Below are 17,771 nucleotides of genomic sequence, written 5' to 3' on the forward strand. Positions count from 1 at the left end.
TAACCCCAGACAGATTAGATGTAGTATCTCTCTTTACCCCCAGACAGATTAGATGTAGTATCTCTCTTTACCCCCAGACAGATTAGATGTAGTATCCCTCTTTAACCCTCAGACATATTAGATGTAGTACTCCTCTTTAACCCCCTGACAGATTAGCTGTAGTACCCCTCCTTAACCCCCAGACAGATTAGATGTAGTATCTCTCTTTACCCCCAGACAGATTAGATGTAGTATCCCTCTTTAACCCTCAGACATATTAGATGTAGTATCCCTCTTTAACCCCCTGACAGATTAGATGTAGTATCTCTCTTTAACCCCCTGACAGATTAGATGTAGTATCTCTCTTTAACCCCCTGACAGATTAGATGTAGTACCCCTCCTTAACCCCCAGACAGATTAGATGTAGTATCTCTCTTTACCCCCAGACAGATTACATGTAGTATCTCTTAAACCCCCAGACAGATTAGATGTAGTACCCCTCTCTTTACCCCCAGACAGATTGCATGTAGTATCTCTTTAACCCCCTGACAGATTAGATGTAGTACCCCTCTCTTTACCCCCAGACAGATTAGATGTAGTATCTCTTTAACCCCAGACAGATTAGATGTAGTACCCCTCTCTTTACCCCCAGACAGATTAGATGTAGTATATCTTAAACCCCCAGACAGATTAGATGTAGTATCTCTTAAACCCCCAGACAGATTAGATGTAGTATCTCTCTTTAACCCCCAGACAGATTAGATGTAGTATCTCTCTTTAACCCCCAGACAGATTAGATGTAGTATCTCTCTTTAACCCCCAGACAGATTAGATGTAGTATCTCTCTTTAACCCCCTGACAGATTAGATGTAGTATCTCTCTTAAACCCGCAGACAGATTAGATGTTGTATCTCTCTTCAACCCCAGACAGATTAGATGTACTATCCCTCTTTAACCCTCAGACATATTAGATGTAGTACCCCTCTTTAACCCCAGACAGATTAGATGTAGTATCTCTCTTTACCCCCAGACAGATTAGATGTAGTATCTCTCTTTACCCCCAGACAGATTAGATGTAGTATCCCTCTTTAACCCTCAGACAGATTAGATGTAGTACTCCTCTTTAACCCCCTGACAGATTAGCTGTAGTACCCCTCCTTAACCCCCAGACAGATTAGATGTAGTATCTCTCTTTACCCCCAGACAGATTAGATGTAGTATCCCTCTTTAACCCTCAGACATATTAGATGTAGTATCCCTCTTTAACCCCCTGACAGATTAGATGTAGTATCTCTCTTTAACCCCCTGACAGATTAGATGTAGTATCTCTCTTTAACCCCCTGACAGATTAGATGTAGTACCCCTCCTTAACCCCCAGACAGATTAGATGTAGTATCTCTCTTTAACCAGCAGACAGATTAGATGTAGTATCTCTCTTTAACCCCCTGACAGATTAGATGTAGTATCTCTCTTAAACCCGCAGACAGATTAGATGTAGTATCTCTTTAACCCCCAGACAGATTAGGTGTAGTATCTCTCTTTAACCAGCAGACAGATTAGATGTAGTATCTCTTAAACCCCCAGACAGATTAGATGTAGTATCTCTCTTAAACCCCCAGACAGATTAGATGTAGTATCTCTCTTTAACCCGCAGACAGATTAGATGTAGCACCCCTCCTTAACCCCCAGACAGATTAGATGTAGTACCCCTCCTTAACCCCCAGACAGATTAGATGTAGTACCCCTCTTTAACCCCAGACAGATTAGATGTAGTACCCCTCTTTAACCCCAGACAGATTAGATGTAGTACCCCTCCTTAACCCCCAGACAGATTAGATGTAGTACCCCTCCTTAACCCCCAGACAGATTAGATGTAGTACCCCTCCTTAACCCCAGACAGATTAGATGTAGTACCCCTCCTTAACCCCAGACAGATTAGATGTAGTACCCCTCCTTAACCCCCAGACAGATTAGATGTAGTACCCCTCCTTAACCCCAGACAGATTACATGTAGTACCCCTCTTTAACCCCCAGACAGATTAGATGTAGTACCCCTCTTTAACCAGCAGACAGATTAGATGTAGTACCCCTCTTTAACCCCCAGACAGATTAGATGTAGTACCCCTCTTTAACCCTCAGACAGACTAGATGTAGTACCCCTCCTTAACCCCCAGACAGACTAGATGTAGTACCCCTCTTTAACCCCCAGACAGATTAGATGTAGTATCTCTTAAACCCCCAGACAGATTAGATGTAGTATCTCTTTAACCCCCAGACAGACGAGATGTAGTATCCCTCTTGAACCCCCAGACAGATTAGATGTAGTACCCCTCCTTAACCCCAGCCAGATTAGATGTAGCACCCCTCCTTAACCCCCAGACAGATTAGATGTAGTACCCCTCCTTAACCCCCAGACAAATTAGATGTAGTACCCCTCCTTAACCCCAGCCAGATTAGATGTAGTACCCCTCCTTAACCCCCTGACAGATTAGATGTAGTACCCCTCTCTTTACCCCCAGACAGACTAGATGTAGTATCCCTCATTAACCTCAGACAGATTAGATGTAGTACCCCTCTCTTTACCCCCAGACATATTAGATGTAGTAACCCTCTTTAACCCCCTGACAGATTAGATGTAGTATCTCTCTTTAACGCCCAGAGATTCGATATAGTATCTCTCTTTAACCCCCAGACAGATTAGATGTAGTATCTCTTTAACCCCCAGACAGATTAGATGTAGTATCTCTTAAACCCCCAGACAGATTAGATGTAGTACCCCTCTCTTTACCCCCAGACAGATTGCATGTAGTATCTCTTTAACCCCCTGACAGATTAGATGTAGTACCCCTCTCTTTACCCCCAGACAGATTAGATGTAGTATCTCTTTAACCCCAGACAGATTAGATGTAGTACCCCTCTCTTTACCCCAGACAGATTAGATGTAGTATATCTTAAACCCCCAGACAGATTAGATGTAGTATCTCTTAAACCCCCAGACAGATTAGATGTAGTATCTCTCTTTAACCCCCAGACAGATTAGATGTAGTATCTCTCTTTAACCCCCAGACAGATTAGATGTAGTATCTCTCTTTAACCCCCAGACAGATTAGATGTAGTATCTCTCTTTAACCCCCTGACAGATTAGATGTAGTATCTCTCTTAAACCCGCAGACAGATTAGATGTTGTATCTCTCTTCAACCCCAGACAGATTAGATGTACTATCCCTCTTTAACCCTCAGACATATTAGATGTAGTACCCCTCTTTAACCCCAGACAGATTAGATGTAGTATCTCTCTTTACCCCCAGACAGATTAGATGTAGTATCTCTCTTTACCCCCAGACAGATTAGATGTAGTATCCCTCTTTAACCCTCAGACATATTAGATGTAGTACTCCTCTTTAACCCCCTGACAGATTAGCTGTAGTACCCCTCCTTAACCCCCAGACAGATTAGATGTAGTATCTCTCTTTACCCCCAGACAGATTAGATGTAGTATCCCTCTTTAACCCTCAGACATATTAGATGTAGTATCCCTCTTTAACCCCCTGACAGATTAGATGTAGTATCTCTCTTTAACCCCCTGACAGATTAGATGTAGTATCTCTCTTTAACCCCCTGACAGATTAGATGTAGTACCCCTCCTTAACCCCCAGACAGATTAGATGTAGTATCTCTCTTTACCCCCAGACAGATTACATGTAGTATCTCTTAAACCCCCAGACAGATTAGATGTAGTACCCCTCTCTTTACCCCCAGACAGATTGCATGTAGTATCTCTTTAACCCCCTGACAGATTAGATGTAGTACCCCTCTCTTTACCCCCAGACAGATTAGATGTAGTATCTCTTTAACCCCAGACAGATTAGATGTAGTACCCCTCTCTTTACCCCCAGACAGATTAGATGTAGTATATCTTAAACCCCCAGACAGATTAGATGTAGTATCTCTTAAACCCCCAGACAGATTAGATGTAGTATCTCTCTTTAACCCCCAGACAGATTAGATGTAGTATCTCTCTTTAACCCCCAGACAGATTAGATGTAGTATCTCTCTTTAACCCCCAGACAGATTAGATGTAGTATCTCTCTTTAACCCCCTGACAGATTAGATGTAGTATCTCTCTTAAACCCGCAGACAGATTAGATGTTGTATCTCTCTTCAACCCCAGACAGATTAGATGTACTATCCCTCTTTAACCCTCAGACATATTAGATGTAGTACCCCTCTTTAACCCCAGACAGATTAGATGTAGTATCTCTCTTTACCCCCAGACAGATTAGATGTAGTATCTCTCTTTACCCCCAGACAGATTAGATGTAGTATCCCTCTTTAACCCTCAGACAGATTAGATGTAGTACTCCTCTTTAACCCCCTGACAGATTAGCTGTAGTACCCCTCCTTAACCCCCAGACAGATTAGATGTAGTATCTCTCTTTACCCCCAGACAGATTAGATGTAGTATCCCTCTTTAACCCTCAGACATATTAGATGTAGTATCCCTCTTTAACCCCCTGACAGATTAGATGTAGTATCTCTCTTTAACCCCCTGACAGATTAGATGTAGTATCTCTCTTTAACCCCCTGACAGATTAGATGTAGTACCCCTCCTTAACCCCCAGACAGATTAGATGTAGTATCTCTCTTTAACCAGCAGACAGATTAGATGTAGTATCTCTCTTTAACCCCCTGACAGATTAGATGTAGTACCCCTCCTTAAACCCGCAGACAGACTAGATGTAGTATCTCTTTAACCCCCAGACAGATTAGGTGTAGTATCTCTCTTTAACCAGCAGACAGATTAGATGTAGTATCTCTTAAACCCCCAGACAGATTAGATGTAGTATCTCTCTTAAACCCCCAGACAGATTAGATGTAGTATCTCTCTTTAACCCGCAGACAGATTAGATGTAGTACCCCTCTCTTTACCCCCAGACAGATTAGATGTAGTATCTCTTAAACCCCCAGACAGATTAGATGTAGTATCTCTCTTCAACCCCCAGACAGATTAGATGTAGTATCTCTCTTTACCCCCAGACAGATTAGATGTAGTATCTCTCTTTACCCCCAGACAGATTAGATGCAGCATCCCTCTTTAACCCTCAGACATATTAGATGTAGTACCCCTCTTTAACCCCCTGACAGATTAGATGTAGTATCTCTCCTTAACCCCAGACAGATTAGATGTAGTATCTCTTTAACCCCCAGACAGATTAGATGTAGTATCTCTCTTTACCCCCAGACAGATTAGATGTAGTATCTCTCTTTACCCCCAGACAGATTAGATGTAGTATCCCTCTTTAACCCTCAGACATATTAGATGTAGTATCCCTCTTTAACCCCCTGACAGATTAGATGTAGTATCTCTCTTTAACCCCCTGACAGATTAGATGTAGTATCTCTCTTTAACCCCCTGACAGATTAGATGTAGTACCCCTCCTTAACCCCCAGACAGATTAGATGTAGTATCTCTCTTTAACCCCCAGACAGATTAGATGTAGTATCTCTCTTTAACCAGCAGACAGATTAGATGTAGTATCTCTTAAACCCCCAGACAGATTAGATGTAGTATCTCTCTTTAACCAGCAGACAGATTAGATGTAGTATCTCTTAAACCCCAGACAGATTAGATGTAGTACCCCTCCTTAACCCCCAGACAGATTAGATGTAGTATCTCTCTTTAACCCCCAGACAGATTAGATGTAGTACCCCTCCTTAACCCCCAGACAGATTAGATGTAGTATCTCTCTTTAACCCCCAGACAGATTAGGTGTAGTATCTCTCTTTAACCAGCAGACAGATTAGATGTAGTATCTCTTAAACCCCCAGACAGATTAGATGTAGTATCTCTTAAACCCCAGACAGATTAGATGTAGTACCCCTCTTTAAACCCCAGACAGATTAGATGTAGTATCTCTTTAACCCCCAGACAGATTAGATGTAGTAACCGTCTTTAACCCTCAAACAGATTAGATGTAGTATCTCTTTAACCCCCAGACAGATTAGGTGTAGTATCTCTCTTTAACCAGCAGACAGATTAGATGTAGTATCTCTTAAACCCCCAGACAGATTAGATGTAGTATCTCTCTTAAACCCCCAGACAGATTAGATGTAGTATCTCTCTTTAACCCGCAGACAGATTAGATGTAGTACCCCTCTCTTTACCCCCAGACAGATTAGATGTAGTATCTCTTAAACCCCCAGACAGATTAGATGTAGTATCTCTCTTCAACCCCCAGACAGATTAGATGTAGTATCTCTCTTTACCCCCAGACAGATTAGATGTAGTATCTCTCTTTACCCCCAGACAGATTAGATGCAGCATCCCTCTTTAACCCTCAGACATATTAGATGTAGTACCCCTCTTTAACCCCCTGACAGATTAGATGTAGTATCTCTCCTTAACCCCAGACAGATTAGATGTAGTATCTCTTTAACCCCCAGACAGATTAGATGTAGTATCTCTCTTTACCCCCAGACAGATTAGATGTAGTATCTCTCTTTACCCCCAGACAGATTAGATGTAGTATCCCTCTTTAACCCTCAGACATATTAGATGTAGTATCCCTCTTTAACCCCCTGACAGATTAGATGTAGTATCTCTCTTTAACCCCCTGACAGATTAGATGTAGTATCTCTCTTTAACCCCCTGACAGATTAGATGTAGTACCCCTCCTTAACCCCCAGACAGATTAGATGTAGTATCTCTCTTTAACCCCCAGACAGATTAGATGTAGTATCTCTCTTTAACCAGCAGACAGATTAGATGTAGTATCTCTTAAACCCCCAGACAGATTAGATGTAGTATCTCTCTTTAACCAGCAGACAGATTAGATGTAGTATCTCTTAAACCCCAGACAGATTAGATGTAGTACCCCTCCTTAACCCCCAGACAGATTAGATGTAGTATCTCTCTTTAACCCCCAGACAGATTAGATGTAGTACCCCTCCTTAACCCCCAGACAGATTAGATGTAGTATCTCTCTTTAACCCCCAGACAGATTAGGTGTAGTATCTCTCTTTAACCAGCAGACAGATTAGATGTAGTATCTCTTAAACCCCCAGACAGATTAGATGTAGTATCTCTTAAACCCCAGACAGATTAGATGTAGTACCCCTCTTTAAACCCCAGACAGATTAGATGTAGTATCTCTTTAACCCCCAGACAGATTAGATGTAGTAACCGTCTTTAACCCTCAAACAGATTAGATGTAGTATCCCTCTCTTTAACCGCCAGACAGATTAGATGTAGTATCTCTTTACCCCCAGACAGATTAGATGTAGTACCCCTCTTTAACCCCCAGACAGATTAGATGTAGTAACCGTCTTTAACCCCCAGACAGATTAGATGTAGTATCCCTCTCTTTAACCCCCAGACAGATTAGATGTAGTATCTCTTTACCCCCAGACAGATTAGATGTAGTACCCCTCTTTAACCCCCAGACAGATTAGATGTAGTACCCCTCTTTAACCCCCAGACAGATTAGATGTAGTATCTCTCTTTAACCCCCTGACAGTGGTCTCAGACAGCATGCAGTACCAACCCGGGAGGCTGTAGAGGCCTGGAAGGCAGGCTGGGACAGGGCCTACTTGTGAGTCCTCACTAAGACACTGAAGAGGCTGTCCTGCTGTGCTAGCAGGTTGACTGCAGAGTCACACTCCACTAGCTGCCCCGCGGAGAACACCAGCACCTGTTCAGCCTCCAAGATGGAGGACACCAGGTGCTGGGTGCCAGAACGGAGAGAAGGAACAAAGGATAGATGGGAAGACAGAAGGAGAGGAGCAAGGACAGACAGACAGGGAAAACAAGGAAAAGAAGACAGGTGAAGGAAGGACAACAGACAAGCTGTTTGAGTCTCGAGAGGCTAACGTGTCGATTCAGAGTTGAGATCTGCAGCACTCTTAACTTGAATTTTCATCAGTCTCCCACTGTCATCGATCAATTATTTACAGGAATGTTCGAGTTGCGCCTTATCTCAACTCTGAATCGGTCCGTAAATGCATTTGGAGGCGTGAGAAGCATTTGGAGATATGAGGAGCATTTGGAGATATGAGAAGCAGAGGTACAGTATGATGAAACAGGAGACATTGGAAAGATAGGATGAAGGAGAGGAGGAAATCTAAAAGCTAGGAGAAATCAGCTAGTCCTAGTCTCTATGCTTTCTCCAATGATTGATCCATGAGAGAGAGAGAGCAGAGCGAGAGGAGTCTCCACATCTATACAGAGAATAACTTCTAGATCTGACCTTTCTACCTAATGACCTACAGGCTGTTACAGACTTACTGCAATAGTGACGACTGTTCGGTCGGCGAAGGCTGTCATCACCACCTTCTGTAAGACATTCTCCTATAGGGGTGAGAAATGACATGTAGGTCAGCTCTTTTGGTCGTGGACCAAATGGCACCCTATTCCTTGCATAGTGCACTACTTTTGACAAGAGCCCTATGGCTCTTAGTGCACTTTATAGGGAATAGTGTGTCATCTGGAGCACAGTCTTAGATACAGCCATATACACTCCACAGCAATGTCACTACACTGTGAGTGCTGTCCCCTCTTCGCTGTCTGCATCAGTGTGATGGTAGTTTGATAGAGTGTACCTGTCAGGGTCAAAGGTTAATGCTACGGCTGTGACCGTAATGACCTCAGATTGATGTTGGCCTGCTTGTCCCTATAACAAAAACTAATAAAGAGAGTCGCACACTCTATATTTAAACTGCCAGTAATTTATATATAAACTGCCAGGGATTGGAGCTATGAACTATGCATGCCTCCGGACTGAAACCTGAGAGGCTGGAGGAGAGTGACGGCCCTCACTGTTGCACAACAATCGCAACAAAACTGCCCCTAAAGATAGAATCCTTAATTGAAACAATAACAACGTGTTCTCCCAGCCTCAGGATGGGGCTGGAGAATGGAATCCCTCTCAAATACATAGACAGAGCTGTGGACGCAAGGACTGACCATCCATGATATCAACATTATAGTTGTAAACATGTTTTGAGGCTATACAGTGTTTGTTTACATTTACATCGTTTACAAACATTGGAGTAAAACAAGGTTATATTTTGGGTTCTGATGGGGGACGACAGTTGAACTGAGCTCATGAGGCATTTATCAGTTATGTTCTTTAAGAATCAATGGCTACATATCATTTATAAGTCCAAAAATGGATGTAGCAACTAAGGATTCAGGCTTTAATGGAAATCAGTGCTTCATTTCCAAACTGGTGGCCTAATGAAGAGTATGTGGCTGGTTGAAATACATGGACATGTGTTCTGCTATTGACCAAACCTCTATGTACAGGGCTCAATAATGAATGTCATATGTAACCCTGGCAACTCAAATAATAAACACGTAATAGGAGGACAAATATAAAGATGTCTGGTTTGTGTTTTTATAATGTATCTGACATTATACTTGTGCTTTATGTTTGTACCCATATGAGGTGAAAGTAATGTCATAGATCTGTCTGTAAAAAAAAGAGCAGAAAATGAAACATCTGATCATAATGTCACTAAAGAGCTAGTGATGAAGGGTACATGGCTGTTAGGGTGTGTGAGCTCACCGTTGCCATGTCGATGGATGCAGTGGCTTCGTCCATAATGAGGATGGAGCTCTTCCTGACGAAGGCTCTGGCCAGACAGAACAACTGCCTCTGACCCACACTGAAGTTCTCCCCTCCCTCTGTCACCACCGCGTCTGGAACACACACACACACACACACTTGTTATTAAGGCAATCGTCTTCCTGAAATCTCACATTTTAGCAGCATACTCTCTGATTAGTTTTTCCCTCCAATATGCTTTCCCAAAGATTGTGTGGTTGGAGGTGGCCAGATTGTGTGGTTGGAAGTGGCCAGATTGTGTGGTTGGAAGTGGCCAGATTGTGTGGTTGGAGGTGGCCAGATTGTGTGGTTGGAGGTGGCCAGATTGTGTGGTTGGAGGTGGCCAGATTGTGTGGTTGCAGGTGGCCAGATTGTGTGGTTGGAGGTGGCCAGATTGTGTGGTTGGAGGTGGCCAGATTGTGTGGTTGGAGGCTGCCAGATTGTGCGGTTGCAGGCTGCCAGATTGTGTAGTTGCAGGTTGCCAGATTGTGGTGGCCAGATTGTGTGGTTTGAGGTTGCGTGATTGTGTGGTTGCAGGCTGCCTGATTGTGTGGTTGCAGGCTGCCAGATTGTGAGGTTGCAGGAGGCCAGATTGTGAGGTTGTAGGTTGCCAGATTGTGAGGTTGCAGGTGGCCAGATTGTGTTGTTGCAGGTTTCCAGATTGTGTGGTTGTAGGTGGCCAGATTGTGTCGTTGCAGGTTGCCAGATTGTGTGGTTGCAGGTTGCCAAATTCCAAACACTTTCCCCAAATCCCAGTTGTTGGATTCCCAGTATTACAGCCCTAGATATGACAGACAGACAGACAGACAGACAGACAGACAGACAGACAGACAGACAGGCAGGCAGGCAGGCAGGCAGGCAGGCAGGCAGGCAGGCAGGCAGGCAGGCAGGCAGGCAGGCAGGCAGGCAGGCAGGCAGGTAGGCAGACACATACATACCCAGTCCCCCAGAAAGGGCTTTGACCATGTTCTTCAGCTGGGCGATTTCTAGCGCCTCCCACAGTCTGTCATCAGTACAGGTACGCTCTGGGTCCAGGTTAAACCTGCCAGGGAGACATTACATCAGTACAGGTACGCTCTGGGTCCAGGTTAAACCTGCCAGGGAGACATTACATCAGTACAGGTACGCTCTGGGTCCAGGTTAAACCTGCCAGGGAGACATTACATCAGTACAGGTACTATCTGGGTCCAGGTTAAACCTGCCAGGGAGACATTACATCAGTACAGGTACGCTCTGGGTCCAGGTTCAACCTGCCAGGGAGACATTACATCAGTACAGGTACTATCTGGGTCCAGGTTAAACCTGCCAGGGAGACATTACATCAGTACAGGTACTATCTGGGTCCAGGTTAAACCTGCCAGGGAGACATTACATCAGTACAGGTACTATCTGGGTCCAGGTTAAACCTGCCAGGGAGACATTACATCAGTACAGGTACTATCTGGGTCCAGGTTAAACCTGCCAGGGAGACATTACATCAGTACAGGTACTATCTGGGTCCAGGTTAAACCTGCCAGGGAGACATTACATCAGTACAGGTACTATCTGGGTCCAGGTTAAACCTGCCAGGGAGACATTACATCAGTACAGCTACTCTCTGAAATACAGAGAGAGACAGAGAGAGACAGAGAGAGACGGAGAGAGAGACGGGGAGAGAGACGGAGAGAGAGAGAGACAGAGAGAGAGACGAGAGAGAGACGAGAGAGAGACAGAGAGAGAGACAGAGAGAGACAGAGAGAGAGACAGAGAGAGACGGAGAGAGAGACGGAGAGAGAGACAGAGAGAGAGACGGAGAGAGAGACGGAGAGAGAGACAGAGAGAGACAGAGAGAGGGACAGAGAGAGGGACAGAGAGAGAGTCAGAGAGGGACAGAGAGAAAGAGAGGAAGAGAGAGACAAACAGACAGGGAGAGACCAGGCAGGAGAGAGAGAACCCACTGCTGTCTGTGGATGACCATAACAGGCAATGGCCCAGTGTTTGGACTGGGGCCCATCCTCTTAGCTAAAACTCCCGCAGCACACAGCCAGAGGGAATCCTCACTCACTGCCACACTATCTCGTACTACAACTGTTCCACTGGGTCTAATGATGTGGCAATCGTTAACCATGGTGAGGCATCTATAGTAGCTCTGGCTGTCTCTCTCTAACTGCCATCGACACTGTGTTATTGTAGGACCAATCACCCAAGGCCTCTGTTCATGGAAACATCGCCATGGCAACGGGCTGGCTCAGCGCACGGTCCTCTCACTTACTGCCACATTGGATGGGTTGTTATTTCTTATCGGGACGAGAACGTCTTTCTAAATAAACACCACAGGCTCTTTGTGTTTTATAACAAACACAGCAGCTCAGTTATCTGCTAATACTCCAAACATCTGCAAGCTGTGGCACTAGAGAGAGAGAGAGAGAGAGAGAGCAGAGAGAGAGAGTGAGAGAGCGAGAGAGAGAGAGAGAGCGAGAGAGCAGAGAGAGAGAGAGAGGAGAGCAGAGAGAGAGCAGAGAGAGAGAGAGAGCAGAGAGAGAGCAGAGAGAGAGAGAGCAGAGAGAGAGAGAGAGGAGAGCAGAGAGAGAGCAGAGAGAGAGAGAGAGCAGAGAGAGAGCAGAGAGAGAGAGAGCAGAGAGAGAAGAGAGAGAGAGCAGAGAGAGAGAGAGACTATCCAATGTCCTGGGAGCGGGATGAACTTTCATGACATCTGCTGAGGAGTTTCATATTTTAACCAAACAAACATTTGTATAGCTTCATTTTTACTTCATAAAGTAAACTGAATTAGGCCCACTGTTACTGTTCTGTTATTGTCTTCTGAACAATATATCATAGAACACTAAAGTTGTTTTCTACCCGTGTGTTGGCAGACGGTTATCTGTTCAACTTCCTAAACCACAACACTGTAGTCCTCATGGCAGTCGCTGTGTGTAAACAAAGGTGGCATTGATTATACATTGATTATACATTGATTATACATTGATTATCCATTGATTATCCATTGATTATAATCTACTCATCTATTTCTCCACTGAGAGACATGAGGAAGTTACTGTTTATTGGCCTTGTCTGCTTGTGTTACACTGGATCCTTCACTGCCTCTGTGTGTGTGTGTGTGTGTGTGTGTGTGTGTGTGTGTGTGTGTGTGTGTGTGTGTGTGTGTGTGTGTGTGTGTCTGTGTGTGTGTGTGTGTGTGCTCGCAATAATATGTCTCTTATGTCAGCTTCCGGGCGAGTTCTTGTGTGCATGTCTGTGATTGTCAGCGGCCAGAGCACGTGGTGCTGACCCAGTATCTTGGTTCTAACGTTCTGCACGTACACACTGGCTCACACACACACTGACTGGTTCTCACACAGACACACACACACCTGGTTCTTCACTGCATGTACACACTGGCTCACACACACACTGACTGGCTTTCACACAGACACACACACACACCTGGTTCTTCACTGCACGTACACACTGGCTCACACACACACTGGCTGGCTCTCACACAGACACACACACACCTGGTTCTTCACTGCACGTACAGTGTCCTGGTAAGTGTTCTAACATTCTAAGGTTCTACACGTAGCCGACGTACCGGATGGATCCGCTGAACAGCACCGGGTCCTGGAGGATGATGGACAGACGAGACCTCAGGGTCTGAAGGGGCAACTTACAGATGTCTATACCATCAATGATGATCTGCCCTGAGAGGAGACAGACAGACAGACAGACAGACAGACAGACAGACAGACAGACAGACAGACAGACAGACAGACAGACAGACAGACAGACAGACAGACAGACAGACAGACAGACAGACAGACAGACAGACAGACAGACAGACAGACAGACAGACAGACAGACAGACAGACAGACAGACAGACAGACAGACAGACAGACAGACAGACAGATACAGACGAGAGAACAGAGAGAGAGATACAGACAGAGAGATACAGACAGAGAGATACAGACAGAGAGAGATAAAGAGCAAGCGAAAGAGAGCGATACAGACAGAGAGAGGGCGAGAGATACAGAAAGAGAGAGAGAGCATCAAAGCATATATGGTCTGGTTGTTGATGCCATTCTGTTCTGTATATTGTAGGAGAATACACAAGTAAACTGAACATCACATTTATTATCATTACTCACTGAACATATTTCATGTTTCTACTCTATTTATTTAGTCTATTTCTGGGGACATTATCTTCCCAAGAATGTCCACTGGTGAGTCTATTAGTACGACTACAGTCAACATCGTAGTGTTCAAGCTCGCTCCCTCTGCCTTTATAAGGGGACACTGGGAACAAATATGTGTCTTAATTCATTGTTAAGTAAAATACATTTGTCTGCGGCAGCAGTGCTCGTGTGGAAAGAGAGCATGTATTGTTGGGTTTGGTGAAAGATAGGTTTGTCTGACTTGGCTGAGTAGGAGCGGTGTAAATACAAAGATTATTCAGACAGAGTAAAACCTGAATATTATCCTATGATTGTTTATCAGTGGATTCTGACAAACTGATCTTCAACGTAGGAAAATGAATCCAGAACATTATGTTTTGATTATTCTATTTATGACATTTGACCAGAGGCTGGAGATATGCATACTAACAATAACAGGCCCCCTGCAGAAAGTTGTGTACAAAGGACAACTAAATATGACATCATCATAGGATGTCAGGATGACAGTGACCACAGGGCCGTAATGTGTAAACAGAGGAAACTAAAAGGAGGCTATGGATTTCAGCAGAGGACCTATTTCCCTTTATCAGATGAGAATAAACACAGCTCCACTCAAACTAACGACCATATTATAACATCAGCCTCCCTCTGACTTTTGAAAGGGCACTTTGGGACAGGAAGGTCAAGGAAATAGTTTGACCTTTGGTGTCAGCGTTTGGTTGCAGTCACCATAGTTATGTTATGTCCACTAGCACTTCCCTACTGAAAAAGAGTCGGAGGGCCTGTGATGAGGACTATGAGGAGGACTATGAGGAGGACTATGAGGAGGAATGTGAGGAGGACTGTGAGGAGGACTGTGAGGAGGGCCTGTGAGGAGGACTGTGAGGAGGACTGTGAGGAGGACTATGACTGTGAGGAGGACTGTGAGGAGGGCCTGTGAGGAGGACTGTGAGGAGGACTGTGAGGAGGACTATGAGGAGGACTATGAGGAGGACTGTGAGGAGGGCATGTGAGGAGGACTGTAAGGAGGGCTGTGAGGAGGACTGTGAGAGGGTTTTGTACAACCACTTCTTTCAATCTACTGTAAAGTAAAACCAGACAGTCACTTTGAGGGAGCTGTGTAACGAGTGCCAGGTCTGAGCATCAAGGCTCCTGTCCACAGCTTCAGAGGCCTTCTACACCTGAATCACAGGAGCGACAGACTAACCTTCAAACACGTCCACCATATTGAAGAAGGCCAGAGAGAGGGAGGACTTTCCACTTCCTGTGCGTCCACAGATGCCCACCTAGAGAGAGGAGAGGGAGAAAGAGGGGATTGATTAGTTATTAAACAGTCATTACACGCCAGTGGGAGACACAATCTGTCAGCTTGGCCCTCTACTCTCATGAACAGGACTAGGAGTTTTTCCTCACAAGGTAAAACTCAGAGTCCTACAGAAACTTTAGTTTAACAGTACATTACTGTAAAGTTTACAGTAACATAGTGTCCCTTTTTTTCAGTAACTAACACGTAAATGACCTTAAAAACAACAGGACTGTATTTTTTACAGTGTACTTACTGTATAAAATGGAGCTACCCATAAACACGCGGTCAGCCTCACACTCAACCACAGTACATTACTATTCTTAGATCTGGACCGAATTACACAGTTCCACACTCACGTTTTCTCTCATTGGGTCAAAGACACCACACACACACAGCCACACACACAGCCAGGCCTCTCTACTAAGGGTTTATATCCCCAGATTTAACATGTTTGAGTATATGAGGATTAATGGGATACCTAAACTGAGTCAGATTAAAAGGGGAATACAGGGTGGTTGTAGAAATTGAGGCTCAGCAGGAGACACTAAACTCATCATGCTCTTCCAGACATAATATCCAGCCCTGGAATGGTTATAAGACACAGTTACTGATACACAGATATAGAGATACATATTAACCAGCCCTGCTTATAAAACACTCACAGATACACAGATAGAGAGATACCTAATAAACAGCCTTGCTTATAAAACACTCACAGATACACAGATAGAGAGATACCTAATATCCAGCCCTGCTTACAGAGCACTCACAGATACAGATAGAGAGATACCTAATATCCAGCCCTGCTTACAAAACACTCACAGATACACAGATAGAGAGATACCTAATATCCAGCCCTGCTTATAAAACACTCACCGATACAGATAGAGAGATACCTAATATCCAGCCCTGCTTATAAAACACTCAAAGATACATCTAGAGAGATACCTAATATCCAGCCCTGCTTACAGAGCACTCACAGATACACAGATAGAGAGATACCTAATATCCAGCCCTGCTTACAGAGCACTCACAGATACACAGATAGAGAGATACCTAATATCCAGCCCTGCTTACAGAGCACTCACAGATACACATATAGAGAGATACCTAATATCCAGCCCTGCTTACAGAGCACTCACAGATACACAGATAGAGAGATACCTAATATCCAGCCCTGCTTACAGAGCACTCACAGATACACAGATAGAGAGATACCTAATATCCAGCCCTGCTTACAGAGCACTCACAGATACACAGATAGAGAGATACATAATATCCAGCCCTGCTTACAGAGCACTCACAGATACACAGATAGAGAGATACCTAATATCCAGCCCTGCTTACAGAGCACTCACAGATACACAGATAGAGAGATACCTAATATCCAGCCCTGCTTACAGAGCACTCACAGATACACAGATAGAGAGATACCTAATATCCAGCCCTGCTTACAGAGTACTCACAGATACACAGATAGAGAGATACCTAATATCCAGCCCTGCTTACAGAGCACTCACAGATACACAGATAGAGAGATACATAATATCCAGCCCTGCTTACAGAGCACTCACAGATACACAGATAGATACCTAATATCCAGCCCTGCTTACAGAGCACTCACAGATACACAGATAGAGAGATACCTAATATCCAGCCCTGCTTACAGAGCACTCACAGATACACAGATAGAGAGATACCTAATATCCAGCCCTGCTTACAGAGCACTCACAGATACACAGATAGAGACATACCTAATATCCAGCCCTGCTTACAGAGCACTCACACATACACAGATAGAGACATACCTAATACCCAGCCCTGCTTACAGAGCACTCACACATACACAGATAGAGACATACCTAATACCCAGCCCTGCTTACAGAGCACTCACAGATACACAGATAGAGACATACCTAATATCCAGCCCTGCTTACAGAGCACTCACAGATACACAGATAGAGAGATACCTAATATCCAGCCCTGCTTACAGAGCACTCACAGATACACAGATAGAGAGATACCTAATATCCAGCCCTGCTTACAGAGCACTCACACATACACAGATAGAGAGATACCTAATATCCAGCCCTGCTTACAGAGCACTCACAGATACACAGATAGAGAGATACCTAATATCCAGCCCTGCTTACAGAGCACTCACACATACACATATAGAGAGATACCTAATATCCAGCCCTGCTTACAGAGCACGGAGTCAAAGAGAGATACTAGAACACCTACTTCAGTCCTGGCTATTGTTCCAGCCCAGCATCAACTAACACACCTGATTCAACTACTCAATCAGTTGAATAATGTGTGTTGCAGTGGAGGCTGCTGAGGGGAGGACGGCTCATAATAATGTCTGGAATGGAGTCAATGGAATAGCATCAAACCATGTGTTTGATGTATTTGATACCATTCTACCTGTTCCACTCCAGCCATTACCAACAGCCCGTTCTCCTCAATTAAGGTGCCACCCAACCTCGCTGTGGTGTGTTGGTACTGGGCTGGATCAAAAGCCTGCACAACCCGTGTCTCTCTAGGACCAGGACTGAAGAACACGGTCTGAGAAGGAGTTCTAGTAGCTCTATATCTCTGATTCTCTGCTCTGGACTGGGTATCTCTCTCTACCTGTGTATCTGCATTCAGGCTCCTCACAGCAGAAGTGAAGCAGCCTCATCAGTCAGGTCAGATAGCAGGAGTCTGCTGAGGTACAGTAACACTGCCCT

General features: G+C 44.5%; 1 protein-coding gene across 9 annotated transcripts in view; it reads right to left on the reverse strand.

Moving 5' to 3' along the window:
- The window catches only part of abcc9 (ATP-binding cassette, sub-family C (CFTR/MRP), member 9), an 81,404-nt gene that overhangs the window by 7,211 nt on the left and 56,422 nt on the right, over window positions 1–17,771 (reverse strand). For 5 of the 9 annotated variants that reach the window (XM_082964104.1, XM_082964102.1, XM_045700154.2 and 2 more), the window contains 5 exons: window positions 14,941–15,019; window positions 13,153–13,261; window positions 10,523–10,626; window positions 9,546–9,679; window positions 8,264–8,326 (listed from right to left, as the gene is read on the reverse strand). In XM_082964104.1, the coding sequence (XP_082820230.1) occupies window positions 8,264–8,326; window positions 9,546–9,679; window positions 10,523–10,626; window positions 13,153–13,261; window positions 14,941–15,019 (489 nt within the window). The other 4 variants (XM_082964103.1, XM_082964109.1, XM_082964107.1 and 1 more) reach the window with 3 other exon arrangements.

The sequence above is a fragment of the Salmo salar genome, chromosome 17 (genome assembly GCF_965601325.2).
Source record: "Salmo salar chromosome 17, fSalSal1, whole genome shotgun sequence".
In the NCBI taxonomy this organism is placed as follows: Eukaryota; Metazoa; Chordata; class Actinopteri; order Salmoniformes; family Salmonidae; genus Salmo; species Salmo salar.